This window comes from Arvicanthis niloticus, chromosome 21 (genome assembly GCF_011762505.2).
Source record: "Arvicanthis niloticus isolate mArvNil1 chromosome 21, mArvNil1.pat.X, whole genome shotgun sequence".
In the NCBI taxonomy this organism is placed as follows: Eukaryota; Metazoa; Chordata; class Mammalia; order Rodentia; family Muridae; genus Arvicanthis; species Arvicanthis niloticus.
The window spans coordinates 39177251-39194004 of record NC_047678.1 but is presented as its reverse complement, the minus strand read 5'-3'; the positions used below and the strand labels follow the sequence as shown (position 1 = coordinate 39194004).

The 16754-nt window shown below is 47.5% G+C and overlaps 1 protein-coding gene across 2 annotated transcripts in view; it reads right to left on the bottom strand.

The window, feature by feature from the left end:
- Positions 1 to 11398: 11398 nt before the first annotated feature.
- The window catches only part of Itga9 (integrin subunit alpha 9), a 295010-nt gene continuing 289654 nt past the window's right edge, over positions 11399 to 16754 (bottom strand). For both annotated transcript variants that reach the window (XM_034484311.2, XM_076917769.1), the window contains one exon: positions 11399 to 15228. In XM_034484311.2, coding sequence (XP_034340202.1) covers positions 15130 to 15228 — 99 coding nt within the window. In that variant the 3' untranslated portion in view covers positions 11399 to 15129. The remainder of the gene's footprint in view (positions 15229 to 16754) is intronic.

Below are 16754 nucleotides of genomic sequence, written 5' to 3'. Positions count from 1 at the left end.
CTACTTTGACAGAGAAGACAAGGAAATATGTTCGCATTCTTCTTATCTCACATCAGACAGTCTCAGAGAGCACTTTACAAATTGACAGTTAATAAACTACTGCCCCCCGTGGAGAGAGCACAGATTCCATGACCGAATAGTGATGTCCCCGCCACTGGGGATGGCCCACCACATGCGTTGTGATAACATGAAGTACTCCAGCTAGGGAGATTTTCAGTGAGATTTAGCAAAGAAGTAATCTTATCGAGTAACGCTAGGTCTACAGCGACAGAAAGCTAGATCTTCTAAACTATGGAGGCACAAGTTTGTGTCTTCAGAGAGCATCATAGATCTTACATCCTGCAAGCCTCCAGCATCTGGCACATGATCCGTATAAATAAAATGAGTTTGGAAACAGAAAATTCATTAAACAGAGTGCTCTGACCTAATGAAGTAGATGGATGGGTTTGACATAGGAGGTGTTTTAAATCAGGGGCCCGGAGAATATTAGAACCAATGCCGCGGTGGGTGATGGTTTCTCTCTCTCTCTCTCTCTCTCTCTCTCTCTCTCTCTCTCTCTCTCTCTCCTTCTCTCCCCTCCTTTCTGGGATGGTAGTAGTTTGTTTGGTGTCACTGGATTCTTTAAAAGGGACTCAGTTGTGGGGACACACCTTTGCAAATAGCTGATAAGCGCCAATATTTTTAGTAGGCAAAATTCTGTGTTTGGGCTGGAGAAATGGCTCACTGGGTAAGTATGCATACAGCTCTCGCAGAGAACTGGAGTCTCTCAAAGTACTGGGTTCCCAGCACCCAGGTTAGGTGTCTTATAACTGTAACTCCAGCCCCAGGGGACCAGATGTGCATAAACTCACAGACGTGTGCGCGCGTGCGCGCGCGCGCACACACACACACACACACACTTGTAATCCCAGCACTGGGGAGCTAAAGCTTCTTGACTGGAGGCAGCCTAGACTTATCTGTAAGCTTCAGGCCAGGGACAGCCCCTGTTTCAATTAAAACAAGGTAGACAGTGAAGAATGACAATTGAAGTTGACCTCTGACCTCCACATGCACGAACAAATGTGTACCCCCCCCCCCCCAACACACATACATGAAAAACATTCTAAGTGGACAGACTCTGGGTCCCAGCTAAACATCTGTGAACACATGTAATGTAATCTATATTAAATATGGCGTGGCATTTATATTTCAGAATCAAAGGGTGCCTCTGTTGGAATTATGCGGGAAAATGTTAAGGTTAACATTTTCGTAGTTGTGTTGAAATCGCAGATAATCTTTCGCTTCAGAGACTCTCTGTGTGGTGCCTTTGACCTTGGAGTCGGGGAACAAGCCAGGGATCAGAGCAGAGGACAGAGGACGACCCCATGTCACCTCGAAGCTTTTCACTCTTTCTTCAGACTGCTGCAGCTTGAAATTATTTGAAATTAGATTTTGTAAGTTTATGGCTGGAGTCTTTTATTTAAAAAGCAAAAACGAAAACAAAACCTTTGATTTCTCGCTGCTCTCCCTAATTGCTTAACTTAATTTCTTGATTACCGCTGCTCCCCTGGCACTCTTTCACTGACGTTTCGGAAAGTTAAATTCAGTTGAGTTCCTGGAAACACCCACACACATCAAAGGAGAAGAACTGCAGTGACGCATTCTGACCGCCAGAGGGCAGCTAGGAGACGGCCTTCTTGATTGACCAGCTCAGGGCTGGGGTCCTGGTAATCCCTTTAGGGATTCAGGCCTTTGAAGTAACAAAGAGGCTAGTTAGTATTTGGGAGAATTTGATTATCCTGTTAGTACAAACCAGGCTCTATTTTCCAACACTGTTGCAAGTTACCGAGGGATTGGAACGTTACTCAGGAAGCTCTGAGCCCTCCCTGTGGTGAGAAAACTCCCCATGGCTGTCAACAGTTCTGTACTGGCTGTGAAGCTGGAGGGAGGGGCTTACGCTGCTGCCACCATAGGATTGTGAGTTTGGAACTCCAGTAGTTAAGGAGCGTGCATCAGATGATGTCTCCGGGTGGACTCCCCAGGTGCAAACTTGGGCCTTGGCTCGTAGTGATAGCCAGCTCGGCTCTGTTGGTTCTACTGTATCCCAGAGTGACACTGTGGAAGGTCTTGCCTGCTATCGGCTGCTCCTAACACGTTTGGACTTGGACTAAGCTTCATAAAACAGTGTAGGGGCTCACTCCCAGGCAGTTGTTAAGAAGTGTGGGGTGAGGTGGTTCCAGGTTCTGTCTCTCCCCGGCTCGGAGAAGACTGGGTGAGGTCCAGAACCGTTGGGGTCTGTGGTCTGCTTCTCCCTCTGGAGAATGAGGTCCGCAGAACTCCAGGCTGGCGGGAATGCCAGAATAGTGTCACAGCTCTTAGAAAAGGAGTAAAGAGGTTCGGGTGGCCGGCTCAGGGTCAGGTGGCCATTTCGGGTCCTGTGGTGGCTGCACTGGCTGCAGCAACATCGGGCTCCGCTCTGATGTGAACCTCTGCAAGGGAGGAGAGTCTGGCCACAGGCAGGCAGGTCCAAAGGTCCAACCCTGAGTGCTCCGGGTAGGTAGAGAGTCCTCCCAGGAGTGTTACACGTCAGTAAAAACACCCAGTCTTGCCGGGCAGTGGTGGCACACGCCTTTAATCCCAGCACTTGGGAGGCAGAGGTAGGTGGATTTCTGAGTTCGAGGCCAGCCTGGTCTACAGCGTGAGTTCCAGGACAGCCAGGGCTACACAGAGAAACCCTGTCTCAAAAAACCAAACCAAACCAAACCAAACAAACCAAAACACCCAGTCTCAGATGATCACTGATGAAATAGCTTGTCTTGTTTATTCCATGTGGACAGGGACTATATGAACCTTGGGGAGCAGGATGGGATTTTGGGGGTGAATGCATTGGGTGGTGGCTAAGATGCTGTATTCGCATGAGGAAGAATTCCAGGTAGCTGACTACCTGTGACCACCTGGTTGGGGGGTCTCCAGGTGACAAACTCCGGAGAAGTAGAGAGGGAGTCGGTCCCGCTCCTGCTGCCCTTGGGATGAGGTTTAAATCTCAGGTTTTGAGATTTCCGGGGTTTGAACATGCTCATGCCCCCACCCCCCGAGTTCCAAGCCAGTTTCTCAGGTGGCATGGTCCATGTGCCCCACAGGGGGGTTACAGCAAGGCACATTTGACCATTGGGGGGGGGTGTGCCCAAGAGATGGTTTAATAGCTAATGGCACGCCCATGCTTGCCTAGGCCAGCTGATACAGATGTTCCGTGGTGGGCAGCGGCCAGCTCAGCTGTGACCTCCTGCCTGTGACCTCTGGCCTGTGACCTCTGGCCTGTGACCCCTCCTTTGCCTCCCACCCTTCCCATTCTTGCTTTTGCATGCCTGTGGCTGCACGCCAGATAAAGAATCTGCATAGAAACCTCTGACTCCGGTTCTCTGATGGGGGAATCTAAGATAAAGTCCTGTCATCCTGTGTGTCTGGAGTCCACTAGTCAAGGATCCCCGACACACTACAGACTGTCCCAGAGAAATCCTCACATTTTATAATCTCTTCAGGCACAGACAGCGTCTGTTTCAAACGACTTGCCAATTATGTTTTTACTCTTAGGGAAATTACAAAGCACAGAGTTTAGAGAATTAAGTGACTCTATAAAGCCCGGCAGAAACTTGTATCTCCTATGTCTATTACTAGTTTGCATAGACAATGAGTGTGTATTCTGTCCCCCTCTCCCTCTCCTCCCTCTCCCTCTCCTCCTCCCTCTCCCTCTCCCTCTCCCTCTCCCTCTCCCTCTCCCTCTCCCTCTCCCTCTCCCTCTCCCTCTCCCTCTCCCTCTCCCTCTCCCTCTCCCTCTCCCTCTCCCTCTCCCTCTCCCTCTCCCTCTCCCTCTCCCTCTCCCTCTCCCTCTCCCTCTCCCTCTCCCTCTCCCTCTCCCTCTCCCTCTCCCTCTCCCTCTCCCCCTCCCTCTCCCTCTCCCTCTCCCTCTCCCTCTCCCTCTCCCTCTCCCTCTCCCCCTCTCCTCCCTCTCCTCCCTCTCCTCCCTCTCCTCCCTCTCCTCCCTCTCCTCCCTCTCCTCCCTCTCCTCCCTCTCCTCCCTCTCCTCCCTCTCCTCCCTCTCCCCCTCTCCTCCCTCTTCCCCTCTGCCCCGTCTCCCCATCTGCTCCCTTGCCTCCCTCTCCTCCCCTCCCCCGCTCCCCCCTCCCCTCCCTCTCCCCCTCTCCTCCCTCTCCTCCCTCTCCCCCTCTCCTCCCTCTCCCCCTCTCCTCCCTCCCTCCCTCTCCTCCCTCTCTCCCTCTCCTCCCTCCCTCTCCTCCCTCCCTCCCTCTCCTCCCTCTCCTCCCTCTCTCCCCCTCCCCTTCCCCCTCCCCTTCCCCCTCCCCTCCCCCTCCCCCTCCCCCTCCCCCTCCCCCTCTCTATCCCCGAAATGAATTTTTATTGTACTTCATGTTGACCTTGAGTTCCTGATCCTTCTTCTACTTCTTGGGTATTAGAATGACAGCCATGTACCACAGGTATTTAAACAAATATACTTTATGTGTAGGGTGTGTTGTCTGCATAAATGTCTGTTAGCATGTGTGTGTGCGTGGCTGTGGGAGCCAGGAGAGAGCGATGGCCTAGAACTGGAGTTACAGACGCTTGTGAGTCATCCACCATGTGGGTGCTGGGAATCGAACCCGGGCAGGCTGAAAGCACAGCCAGTGTTCTTAGCCGTTAAGCCACCTCTCCAGCCCTCCATTTTGTTGTTGTTGTTGTTGTCTTACTTTGTTTTTAAGATTAGTACTCACTGTGTAGTCCAGGCTGGACTTGAACTCATGACCTCCAGTTTCTGTTTCCAGGTGTTGGTCTTGAACTCATGATTCTCCTGCCTTTGCCTCCCAAGTGCTGGGATGATAAAGAGGTCCCATAGACCAAGCTTCAAACTCACTATGTAGTCCAGGCTGGACTTGAACTCATGACCTCCTATCTCTGCTTCCAGGTGCTGGAATGACAGATGATGGGTGTGTACCACTGCACGTGGCTTCTGCCTACCTCACAAGTGTCACTTGTCTTTATCTTGATATTTCAGGTATCATCTGGAGGGGTTCTTCAGTAGAAATGAAGATTTAATTCATTTCTGGAATCTTGCGCCACTGAGTCCCTACTTCCTGTCCCATTTATTTATTTATTAAATATTTTCTGAAACAGGTTCTGACCATGTCACCCTTACTAGCCTCAGACACCTTATGTAGATCAGGTTGGCCTCAAACTCACAGAGATCTACCTGCCTCTATTGCCCGAGTCGTTGGCTACCATGCCCAGCTGTTCCCTCTTGTTCTCATAAGTGTAATTTGGTTTGATAATCAGTGTTCACTATGACTACATAAACATGTTCGTACCTGAATTGTGCAGCAGGCTTTGCTTGTATTTTCTTTTCTGTTCAACTTCACATTTTCTTGAAATCAATACTTGTCCGTGTGTACCACAGTTGGGCTGGTCACGATCTACGATTTGTCCCTATTGAACATATTGAATCCACGCTCCAGGGATTTGGAGGCGAGTGCTTTGAGACTTGATTAGCTCATGACGGCTCTCATGAGTGGAGTTAGTGTCCTTACAGGAAAGACCCAAAGAGAACTCAGCACTCAGCAAGAGGGCACCTGTGGAGGCTTAATCCTGACTGTCAACCTGACAGAGTCCTCAACCACCTTGAAGACAAATCAGGTCTGTCTCTGAGGGAGTTTCTAGGTTATTGAAGACCCACCCTGAATGTGGGGAGCAACAGCCCATGGGCCAGGGTCCCAGCTGAGTAAAAATGGGGGTGTGAGCCGAGCACCGACAGCCTTTCTCTCTCTCTGCTTCCTGATCGAAGGTATAATGTGACCAGCTGTCCCAAGCCTCTCCTGTTGTGCCTATCCTGACACGACAGGCTGTACCCTTAAATTATGAGCCCAAATAAACCATGCCTTCAGTTGCTCTTGTTGGGAATTTTGTTTCAGCCTAAGGAAAAGAGACCAATACGGGATCCATGAAGTATTAAGGCTGTACTCCAGCAGCCCACAGCAGGACTTCAGAATCAGGCATGCTAGGAAGAAGGCATAGTTAGGGAGACACGGAATAGCTACCCTCCTGACACTAGGGACAGTGCCAGGAACTGAAGGGCTATGGAGGACCTGGTCACTTCTGATTGCTGTGGACAATTTAATGAGGAGGGATCCACAGCTGGATCTCAATTCTGGGTTCAGGGCAAGTTCAGGAAATGAGACGTTTGGCATGCTGGTTGAGAGAGTCTGTCTCCCAGCCACAGGACAGAGACTGCCAAAGGTCAGCGTCTGAGTCCTGTGGGTTGTCAAGTTGTGAAATCTTCAAACCCACAAATTGCCAGTGCTGTGATGTCACTGGTCGGAGTTGCATGACAGATCCTGCCCTCCGTATACATTTTCAGGAAGTCAGGGCTTGTAATATTTGCGGTGGCTCTATGGGCAGTGCCAATAATGCACCCCAATAATGGCTGCGGCTGACGTTAAACACATACCAGTGCAACTCAAGGCGATCTCCCTCTCCCAGTCAGCTCCCTGCATCACACAAGTTCCGACACACAAGTAGTCGTGAGCATTACGTCAAACAAGTTTTACTACACAGAGTCACTGCCGATAGCGACATCTGTATCATCATTAAAAAAAAAAAAAAAAAAAAAAAAAAACAAAACAAGAAAAACCCCCTCAACCCAAAGGCATCTCTGGTGAATGGAAAACCTAGAGGGAGTAAATAATGTTCATAAATGTTACCCTGGTGGACATGTGTTATATATCCTTTTGCTTTCAGGCTTTTCTCTCCGTGTGTGTGTGTGTGTGTGTGTGTGTACGCACATTTTGAGTATGAATGTACGTATGTATGTCTCTGTGTTATTATGTAGTCCATATTGGTCCCAAACTCAAGGTTATCCTCCTGCCTCAGCTTCCCAACTGCTGGCATTACAGGTATGTGTGATTACACCTACCTCTCAGAATCTCATATGCGCAGTAAACTTCATTTATTTATATGTATGGGTGTTTCGCCTGCATGTATGTCTGTGTGCCATGTGAATGTCTGCTACCTGTGGAGACCAGAAGACAGTGTCAGATCCCATGGTACTGGAGTTAGAGATGGCTGTGAGTCACCAAGTGGGGGCTGTGAGCTGACCCCCAGGTCCTCTATAGGAACAGCCAGTGCTCTTAACCACTGAACCGTCTCTTTAGTCCCATTGGTAAATTCTTGATAAAATAGATGAGAATTTCTTGATCTTGATGCTAGAGGCTACTATATTGTCCTTTTATTATTTTACTATTATCCCATGTGTGGTACACATGCATGGTATGTGCTTGTGTTCTCATGAGTGCGGGTGCACAGGTGTATGAGTGTACGCATGCACAAGTTCGTGTGTGTGTGTGTGTGTGTGTGCACATGTATGTGGAGGCCCCCGGTTGACATCAGTAAGTTACCCTGATTGCTCTACCTCTTCTTCATTGAGGCAGGGTCTCTCAGAGCCAGAGTTCACCAATACTAGCTAGTCAGCATGCCTCAGAACCCCTGCCTTCTGAGTCCTGGAATTGCAGGTAGTGGTAATACCCACTCAGAATCTCTGTGGGTCCTCTCATTTGTGTGGTAAGCACTTTAACTTTCCAGCACAGGTCGGTTTCCTTTATGGTTCTCTTTTCCTCCCTTCTGCTGTCTCTCCTCCCTCTATTCCTCCCTCCTTCCCTCCCTCCCTCTTTTGGTTCTTCCCCTTCCTTCCTTCCTTCCTTCCTTCCTTCCTTCCTTCCTTCCTTCCTTCCTCCCTCCCTCCCTCCCTCCCTCCCTCCCTTCCTTCTTTCCTTCCTTCCTTCCTTTTTTCTTTCTTTCTAGAATTTAATTTTCTGGCTGGGCATGGTGGCTCACACCTTTAATCCTAGCACTTGGGAGGCAGAGGCAGGCAGATTTGTTAGAGGCCAACCTGATCTACCTACATTCAGAATTTGAGGCCAATCAGGGATATATAGTGAGACCCTGTTTCAAATATTTTTAAAAAGGCAAACAAAATTTAAAAAATTTAATATCTCTCTTTGTGTCTGTGTGTGTGCACACGCGCATGTGAGGCCAGCAGAAGGCATAGACCCCTGGAACTGGAATTACAGGCAGTCCTGAGGCTTCTGTGTTCGGAACCACATTTAGCCGCTCTGCAGGAGCAGCCCGCATTCTTTACCTTGAGCCACGTCTCCAGCCCCATTTAAATTAAATGTAGCAAATGCAGATATGTAGAAAATATTTGAAAATGAAAGAGGAAACACTGAGGGCTGCTGACAGGGTTCAGTGGGTAGAGAGGCCTGCTGCCAAGCCTGACAACCAGAGTTCAATCCCTGGAGTCCACATGGTAGGAGAGAAAAATTTCTGTGAATTGACTGATGACTACCACATGTATGCTGTGGTCTACATGCCTGCTAGTTGGCATGCATGTATGCATACACAGATACTAAATACATAAACAAATGTAATATTTTTAAAAGTTGAAACATTGTATTTGTAAATTACGGATGAAATGGCAAGACTATAAAGCATCTTTAAGCCCACTTGACTTTCAGTGTCTGTTTCACCAGGGAGAGCAGGCACTGGAGACAACCCTGAACCAGTCAAGGAGAGGACTCGGGAGTGTCTCCTTTCTATAGGTCTGAGACAGGAAAGTGCAGTGGCAAGGTAGAGTCACAAGTCATCTCTTGCTGTCCGTCCAAAGGACACCAAACTAGTGCCAAACTAGAACTCCTGCATTGAACAGGAGAAGAAACCTCTCTGAAAGTCTGACTGATTACCAGCTGGGTGGGCCGGGAGCCTTGAGGATTTAATTTAAAACAGTACCAGTTATTGAGTCTCTTGGACGTCCTGCAGAAGCAAATGGAAACGTTCTGGGGGAATCCATTTCAAATTCCAACAGATATATTCTAAGGAAGATGAGAAATGGTTTAAGGTTAAAAAAATACGAGGGAAATAACTCGTGTTTGGGAGCAGCGGAGCGAATGGCAACAGAGACCTCAGCCCTCGGGTGTGGTATGCGGTTCATGAAAGCTTCATATGTTTAAAGAAATGAATGATGAGCGTGTTTATATTGGGGGGGAGGGGGGAAACTAGAAACCATCCAAGCAGATTCCAAAAGAATCAAATAGACATCATAGGTGAAAAATATGGCTGCCGGTCAAACAGAAAGACTCTACTGACATCCAGAGGAGAATGCGTGGCAGCTATTAACTTCCGTTGAATACCATGAAACATAAGTGGGTGGAAAGAAGATTGGTAGAGAAATGGTAAACCACATGTAATAAAATGGGGATGTAAATCTAGATGCCAAGGACGTGGTGTTTACTTAAAATTCTTTCTACTTTTCTGCACGCTTAGTTTTCTTTTGCTGTTGTTGTTTTATAGTAAAAATGTTATGTCTACCTGCACATACATACCTACAAAGCAGAAGCTCAGCTTTCGTGGCCTTGCAGGGATCAGTGGCCTATAAAGTGGCAGGCATGGAGGCAGACAACTGATCTTATTACTTTATGGATCAAGGCAGTAGGATTCCAGTGCCAGGCCAGCCCAGGCTACATAGCCAAATCTGGAATCATGAATGAATGAATGAACAGATGAAAGAACCAATCAGAAATAAGCATTCTGCCCCTGGCAGTACTCTGGAGGACCAAGGCTCTTTGCAGTGTAGAGCAGAGCACAGGGCTGTGTGGGGACTCTGGATCCCATCCTGTAGAGAAAGGGCATGGGCTAGCCTTGGGATGGACTTGCTGTGCCAATTTCATGGGTGGTCCATTAAAACCCCAAGGCCTGATCCCAGATGGGAGCCTGGCAGAGGTGAAGGCAATTGCTCTCTGCAGGAACACATGTCATCCTAGGCTTCAAAGAATCACCACAAAGAACTTTCTAAAGGAAGTCACCAACCACCAGCCAACAGTAAATAAATAACTAACGAGCCCCATGAAGAGTGTAAACCCATAAATGAGAGTCATGAGAGGAAAAAAAGAGCAGCCAGTGTGTGCACTGTATGTGTGTGCATGTGCGTGTATGTGCAAATGTGTGTGTGCACACGTGTGTATATGTGTGCTCGTGTGTGTGTGCACTCGTGTGTGTGCATGTGCATGTGTGTATGTGCATGTGTTCACGTGTATGTGTGTGCATGTGTGTGTGTGTGCAAATGTGTGTGTGCATGTGTGTGCACACGTGTGTGTATGTGTGCTCGTGTGTGTGCGTGCGTGTGTGCGCATGTGCATGTGTGTATGTGCATGTGTTCACGTGTATGTGCGTGCATGTGTGCGTGTGCGCATGTGTACATGTGTGCATGTGTGTGCGCGTGTGTACGTGTGCGTGTGTATGTGTGTGTGCGCGCACGTGTGTTTGTGCATGTGTGTGTGTGTGTGTGTGCGCGTGCGTGTGTGTGTGTGTGTGTGTGTGTGTGTGTGTACTTAACCACCAAGCCAGCACGCCAGCCCTTGGGTGACGTTAACAATGACGGCTGTAGAGAACATATTCATATACGTGGAGATTGTGACTGATGAACTAGAGAGCAAAACCTAGACTGGATAGAGCCAGAAGCTTATTCTTGGAAACAAGCAACATGTTAGGTAGATCTTTGTTAGTAATATTTAGGGGAAAAAAGAAAAAAATAATTCACAAATCAAAAGTATGTGTGATAAGAGTGAGCAAATAGAGATTTAAAATCTAAGAAAATAAAATGTCTGTAGATGTGCAAGAGGGCTGGCAAAAGGCTTACAGGGGCATGTTAGCACAGCTGGTGGAATCTTGCTTAGAATGAGATTCTTGCCTTCAAAACACCAGAGGTGGTTGCACACACCTGTAATCCTAGTACTCTCGAGATAGAGGCAGAAAGATTAAAATTTGGGCTATCTTTGGCTATACAACAAGTTTGAGGATAGCCTGAGCAAATGCTTAATCATTTACATTATATACCTGTGGAAGCTGGGCAATGGTGGCGCACGCCTTTAGTCTCAGCACTTGGGAGGCAGAGGCAGGCTGATTTCTGAGTTCGAGGCCAACCTGGTCTATAGAGTGAGTTCCAGGACAGCCAGGACTATACAGAGAAACCCTGTCTCGAAAACAAACAAACAAACAAACCCAAAAAACCAAAACCGACCAAACAAAAAAACCATACATGTGGAAGAGGTCTGCTTGTGATGAGGAACACACCCATTTCATTGGGCTGTGTTTCTTTCTAGACAGACAGACACCAGGTCCAGCCCCAGGCAGGCAGGCAATACACACAGGTGGTAGTGTCCATTGTCTTAAGGGCAGATTCAGCCCCATCACGTGGGGTGCTCCCATGGGAGTTGGCAGCCCTTGGTGTGTTCTTTAATGCTCACACTGTATTATATTGGAATTCCCTCTTCAGACCCTTATGAAGTTCTTAGCGGCAAAGAAATCACAGTCAGACACACTGGGGTCATTTGAAGCCATATTTTGTTTTATTCTAAACACTTATTTTTGTAAACCTGGCATCTCCCAAACAGTGCAAGTGATTCAGAAGTGACTGCAGAAATAGACATGAATTCACAAGACACAATGAGGAAAGACAGCCTTCCCACTCCAAATCCTCTCGGGCAGTGTGTGTGTGTGTGTGTGTGTGTGTGTGTGCGCGCGCGAGTGCGCACACAAACTCGCGTGCCCATGCACGCCTCAGTAAAGCTGCAGACATGCAGAGAGCAGAGGTTCCTGCCATGCAACAAACCACTCCGGAAGCTTAAACTCACACCACCAATCACACTGTGCACATCAGGATCAAACAAAGCAAACCAAACACCTTAATAGATTGAAGTGCAGATCAGCTGTAGAGAGAACCACACCATTGGGGGGGGTGGATTTACTCATCACTCCCCTGGTTCTAGAAGGCTCATGTGGCCCCAGGGGCTCTGCAGCCTCCCTTCAGTCATTATCTTAGAACATATACTCCACGACCAAAACCCACATCTATTAAAATTCTATGTTCTCGGGGAACTGTGAAATCATTCTGAGAATATTTGGTTTCTGCCTTTTGTTTACCAATGGGACAGTTCCACCACATGATATTGGGGGGAGGGTTACTAAGGAATGAACCCATTGCTCCCTGTGTGTCGGGCAAGCAGTTGATCACCGAGCTATGTCCTGTTCCACCCATCACGTGACAATCTTTGTACCTTTACATTTCAGGAAGTTGACATTACACATTACTTTCCTAGGTTTATGTTTCTCAGGTAATTGGGTATAAAGCTGTCTCATCCTTAATTAAATGTGAATAACACTTCTACACCCACCACACTGGGGCCCAACAGGTAGCATACAACAGGGGTCACTGGTCACTGAGGTGTCTCAACTGTATGCTGTTTATTGAGAATTCCCTTGCCTTTGGCTTTAGTAGAAGTAGGTCATGTGATATGTGGTACGTGTGGGTGGGGGTAGGGTGTTGCGTGGTGGGGGCATCAAAGGATGGATGGAGGGGGGACTAGGACGGAAGACTTCATGCAACCTTCCAAACTGCTGAGCCCTGAGGTGCTTTCCCAAAGCATTGCCTGAGTCACAGTGACGGGGACACAGGGTGTGCATAGGTCAATTGACCAGCTCCCCAGGTCCCTCCTGCTGGTGTTCTTGTGTGTTCACATTTCATAGCCTCTTTGTGGTAGGGCTCACTTTGGGGATGCTCTAGACTTTCTTGAGCTGGTTAAAACCACAGAAGACACAACTAAAAAACAGAAGCAGACAAATGATAGCGCCCTGGAGAATGTCTGCAGAATGAACTCAGAGGCAGCGGAAGGCTGCAATGGGCTTTTTAAAAAGAATGTTCTAGAAAGAGGTAACACAGGCACATCAACTCACCTGCCCACTTTTCCTGATCGCCTGGAGAAGACTGGAATGGAGATGCTGAACTACCCAGCTGAGAGAATTCCAACACAATGCTCCACCCGCTTCCCTGCCTCTGTGCCAGGAGCCACACCCTAGCTCTCAGCATTAGCAGATAGGCAAAGAGGCCTCCCCTCTCCTACAGTGCCTTTTAGGATTTGCTTGCAGAGATACCATGGGGTTTTCTTTAAATCTGCTTCCTGAAGTTGTAGTGACCTTCTGAGCACATGACTATTCATGAGGTGTCACCATTTGAGATCAGGTGCAAGTGGCCAGATTCCAGCTGAGTCTGCTCTTTCTGCCTTCCATGCTTTCTTAGGTGCGGCTCTGCTGGCTAGCTGAGGTGAGTCACTGGTCTCCACCGGTGCAGCCAAACCCTTTGCAGGAAGTAAGCCAGTGGGGACAGAAGCATTTTGGCTATAACTGCAGACAGTTCTGTAGTGGTCTCACCACGTGACTCAAATGATTTATTAAAGGAAACCACGACACGATTCAACAATCGTCACAGGACAGCTGCAATTGGGGTTCATGAAGAATCCACACGCCACACCTATTGTGGGAGGGCTTACCACTCTGAGACACGAGGTGACTGTGTTCTCAGAGGATCCACCAGCATCCAGCACAGTGCCTGACCCACAGACCAAGATGTACATGACTGGTAAAGCCAAGACTTCTTTCCTTGTTTCTTTTGATAAAACTTAAGAACTGGGTGTGCACTGGTTTCCTGGGCTGTCCCTTCCACGTAGTGACCACTGTCTCTATTCCATGGTCAGATGCAACGTTTGACTTCTAGGACCAGCTCAGACTCATGGCTTTTTCGATTACACAAAGCTGAAGGTAGCATTCACTTGTGTGTGGGAAGGGGGTGCCAAAGCTCTTGGCTCAGAGCTCTTTGCATGATTTCTGGGTCTCCTTACTTGAGGGTGCTCCCAAAGTTCTCCTCTAGAGGACAAACAGAGTCATCTTGTCAGCAAGAACTAAGGGCAGAAAGTTTATATCCCCTGCAGGTGTGGGACCATAAATGTCCAGGTTCCTGAGCCTGACTAGGCAGCCCACTAGATCTAATTGGTCTGAAGACATCTCACAGGCTGTGCCCTGAAGGGACACTGTTGCCTGGCTCCCCGTACTCTCCTGTCTTATATTCTGAAATTCCTCACTGCTGCCTTCTCAGACGACTTCCTAAGTAAGTTATTTGCAACCAAGTCCTATTTCAGGGTTTGACTCTTGAGATTCCACCTAAGACATAAACACAAACCATGTTGGGTGATCCTCTCTGGGAAGGTATCTGCAGCACCACCAGTTGGGGACAGCAAGAGTGACAGAGGAAAATGGAGAGCCTTGTGCTAACCATTATACCACAAGGTAACAGCTTACACATACAGAGACACAGGTTTTTGCTGAGAGAGCACAGCTTCAGTCCTGGGCTCTGAAGTCTGGTGCATGTTGTCTAGGATGAGATGCTATTCTGAGGTTGACCAGTTGTCCATCCAGCACTTGCTGACTCCAGAGGAGGGTTCAGTGCCTGCCACAGGCATCAGGGTGGCACAGAGCATCTGCTGGGAGGAAACCAGGCTTTCCACCCTAGTTCCTGCTGAGAATCTCCCAGTGAGAGGTCCATAAGAGAAAACACCAGTGTTTCAAGCTCTCCGAACTTGACTTCAGGTGGTAACAATGGGGAATGAATGTCTTAGGTGGTCTAGTCATATCCTTGGTGCTTTTGTAGTGTGCCCAGCTTGGTGGATTCATTTCATGAGGTTTCTTCAGTTTGTTTAATCTGCAAGTTTTTTTTTTTTTTTCCTTTCCTAACAACGAGTTCCAAAGTAGAATAAGTTCCTTCTCTTTAAAATTTGTATGCAGGTACATGTATTTCCAAGATTTCAGTGCTTGAGTGAATTATAGAACTATTTAATAGAAATAATAAAACATTGATACAAATATAAAGACATGATCAATATAAAAGGCTTACATTTATAAAAAATACTTTTAGGTAACCGTTTTCCCCTGAGGGTTGACCACACAATGTTGCATCCATAAATATTGCTTTGCTCTATAGCTTGTCTTTCCAAAGTTCTAAGTTCATCTTGTGAAGGGGAGTGGTGGTGGCCCCAGTCATGTGACCTGGCTGGAGGTGGCCATCTCAGGTCGGCACCGGGCTTGACAGGATGAGGAAGAGAACAGCGTCAGTGGGGCCTCCGAAAAATCTGGAGAAGATTTCTTTCTTCCAAATATGGAAGATACAAAGATCAAGGACCACAGGCTGGTGATGGGGACGTGAGGGCATCATCTGACTGGCAGAGTGGGTCACTGGTTTTTCTGGACCCAGTCCCAACCATCTTCATTCTCTTTCCGGTTTTTCTCAGCTTCAATGATTTCTTTGTATCTTCTGCGGAAGAAACCCATCTGAAAGACAGAAGAGGCTTTGCGTTAGGACTACATTCGGATTCTAAGGCAGCCAGAGCTATGGGGAGGCAGGACCTAGCCCTTCCCAGGGCTGGGGATGCTGGGGGGAATGTCTCAGGTCAGCACACTGACTTCCTGAAGTCTATCTCCCAGCAAGCTGTTCCTCAAGTGAGCTGCAGCAACAATGTTACCACAGCACTGGGTGCGGAGACCATCACTTACTGGGAACAGTGTTACCACAGCACTGGGTGCCAGAGAACATTACTTACTGGGAACAGTGTTACCACAGCACTGGGTGCCGGAGACCATCACTTACTGGGGGTTACTCAAAGGTATTTGGAGTAGTGAAAAAGATACACATGTCACAGTCATTTAAGTTTGATAAGGCTGCATTCTTCTAGACATCCGTGATAGGCAAATGTACAGACAGTGAAAGTACAGCAAAAATCTGACCAGCCACGGGAGAAAGCTACCATTTTTAAAGCTGATTTGCTGTTTTTCCTCCTGCATATGTGTGTATATATGTATATGTGTTTATGTGTGTGTTTATTTACATATATGCATATGTATTCATGTTTGTGTGTTTATGTGCACAGGTGCGTATGTTTATGTGTGCATTTGTTTATGTGTATATATATGTTTATTTGTATATGTATCTGTGTATATGCACATATGTGTACAGTTACGCATGTTTATGTTTATATGTGTGTATGTTTGTGTATATATCTGTGTGCTTATGTATATGTGTTTATATGCTTGTGTTTGTGTATATGTGCATGTGTTTGTATGTATATGTTTATGTATATATATGCATTTATGTGTGGATGTCAGAATCAGGTGGTGTTCCTCAGGAGCTATCCACTTGGATTTTGGAAATGAATTTCTCAGTGGCCTGCACCATGCCAAGTAGGTCAGGCTGACCAGAAAGCTCCAGGGATCTGACTGTGCCTATCTCCCCAGCACTAGGATGGCAAGCATAGACCTGGCTTTGTATAGGTGTTGGGATAGGTCCTTACGTTTGTGTAGTAAGCACTTTACCAACTAAACTATGTCCTCAATCCTTTACAAACTTACTAATGTCCTGAGAGACAGCAGCCATCTATGGACCCATTTGACAAATACATCTCTCACCTAACAAACTTTTAAAAGTATCCACAGCATCTCATTCCTCTTTGTTATCTAGAACTGTCTCTCATATCCGTGGCATTCATGGTATTCATGCTGGAGTCAACAGCATGGAGTCCCCCAGAGCTGGCTCTGCATCCTGACCCAGGCTGGCAGTTTTCTCCAGCTCAGTACTCAGAGGACTTCTCTATTCCAGCCCTGAGGCTGCTTTGGCCTGTGGCTTTTCCTACATGGTAGGATGAGTGGTTCACCTTACACAGTCATTTCAATTGCTACTGTCCAGTGTTTAAGCAACTTTTTGTAGCCTGTGGTGGTCAGTACCAATTTCAACCTGAAAGAATGAAGAGTCACCTGGGAGATGGGCCTCTGGGCATAATTTATGGTGGTGGTGGGGGGAGTGA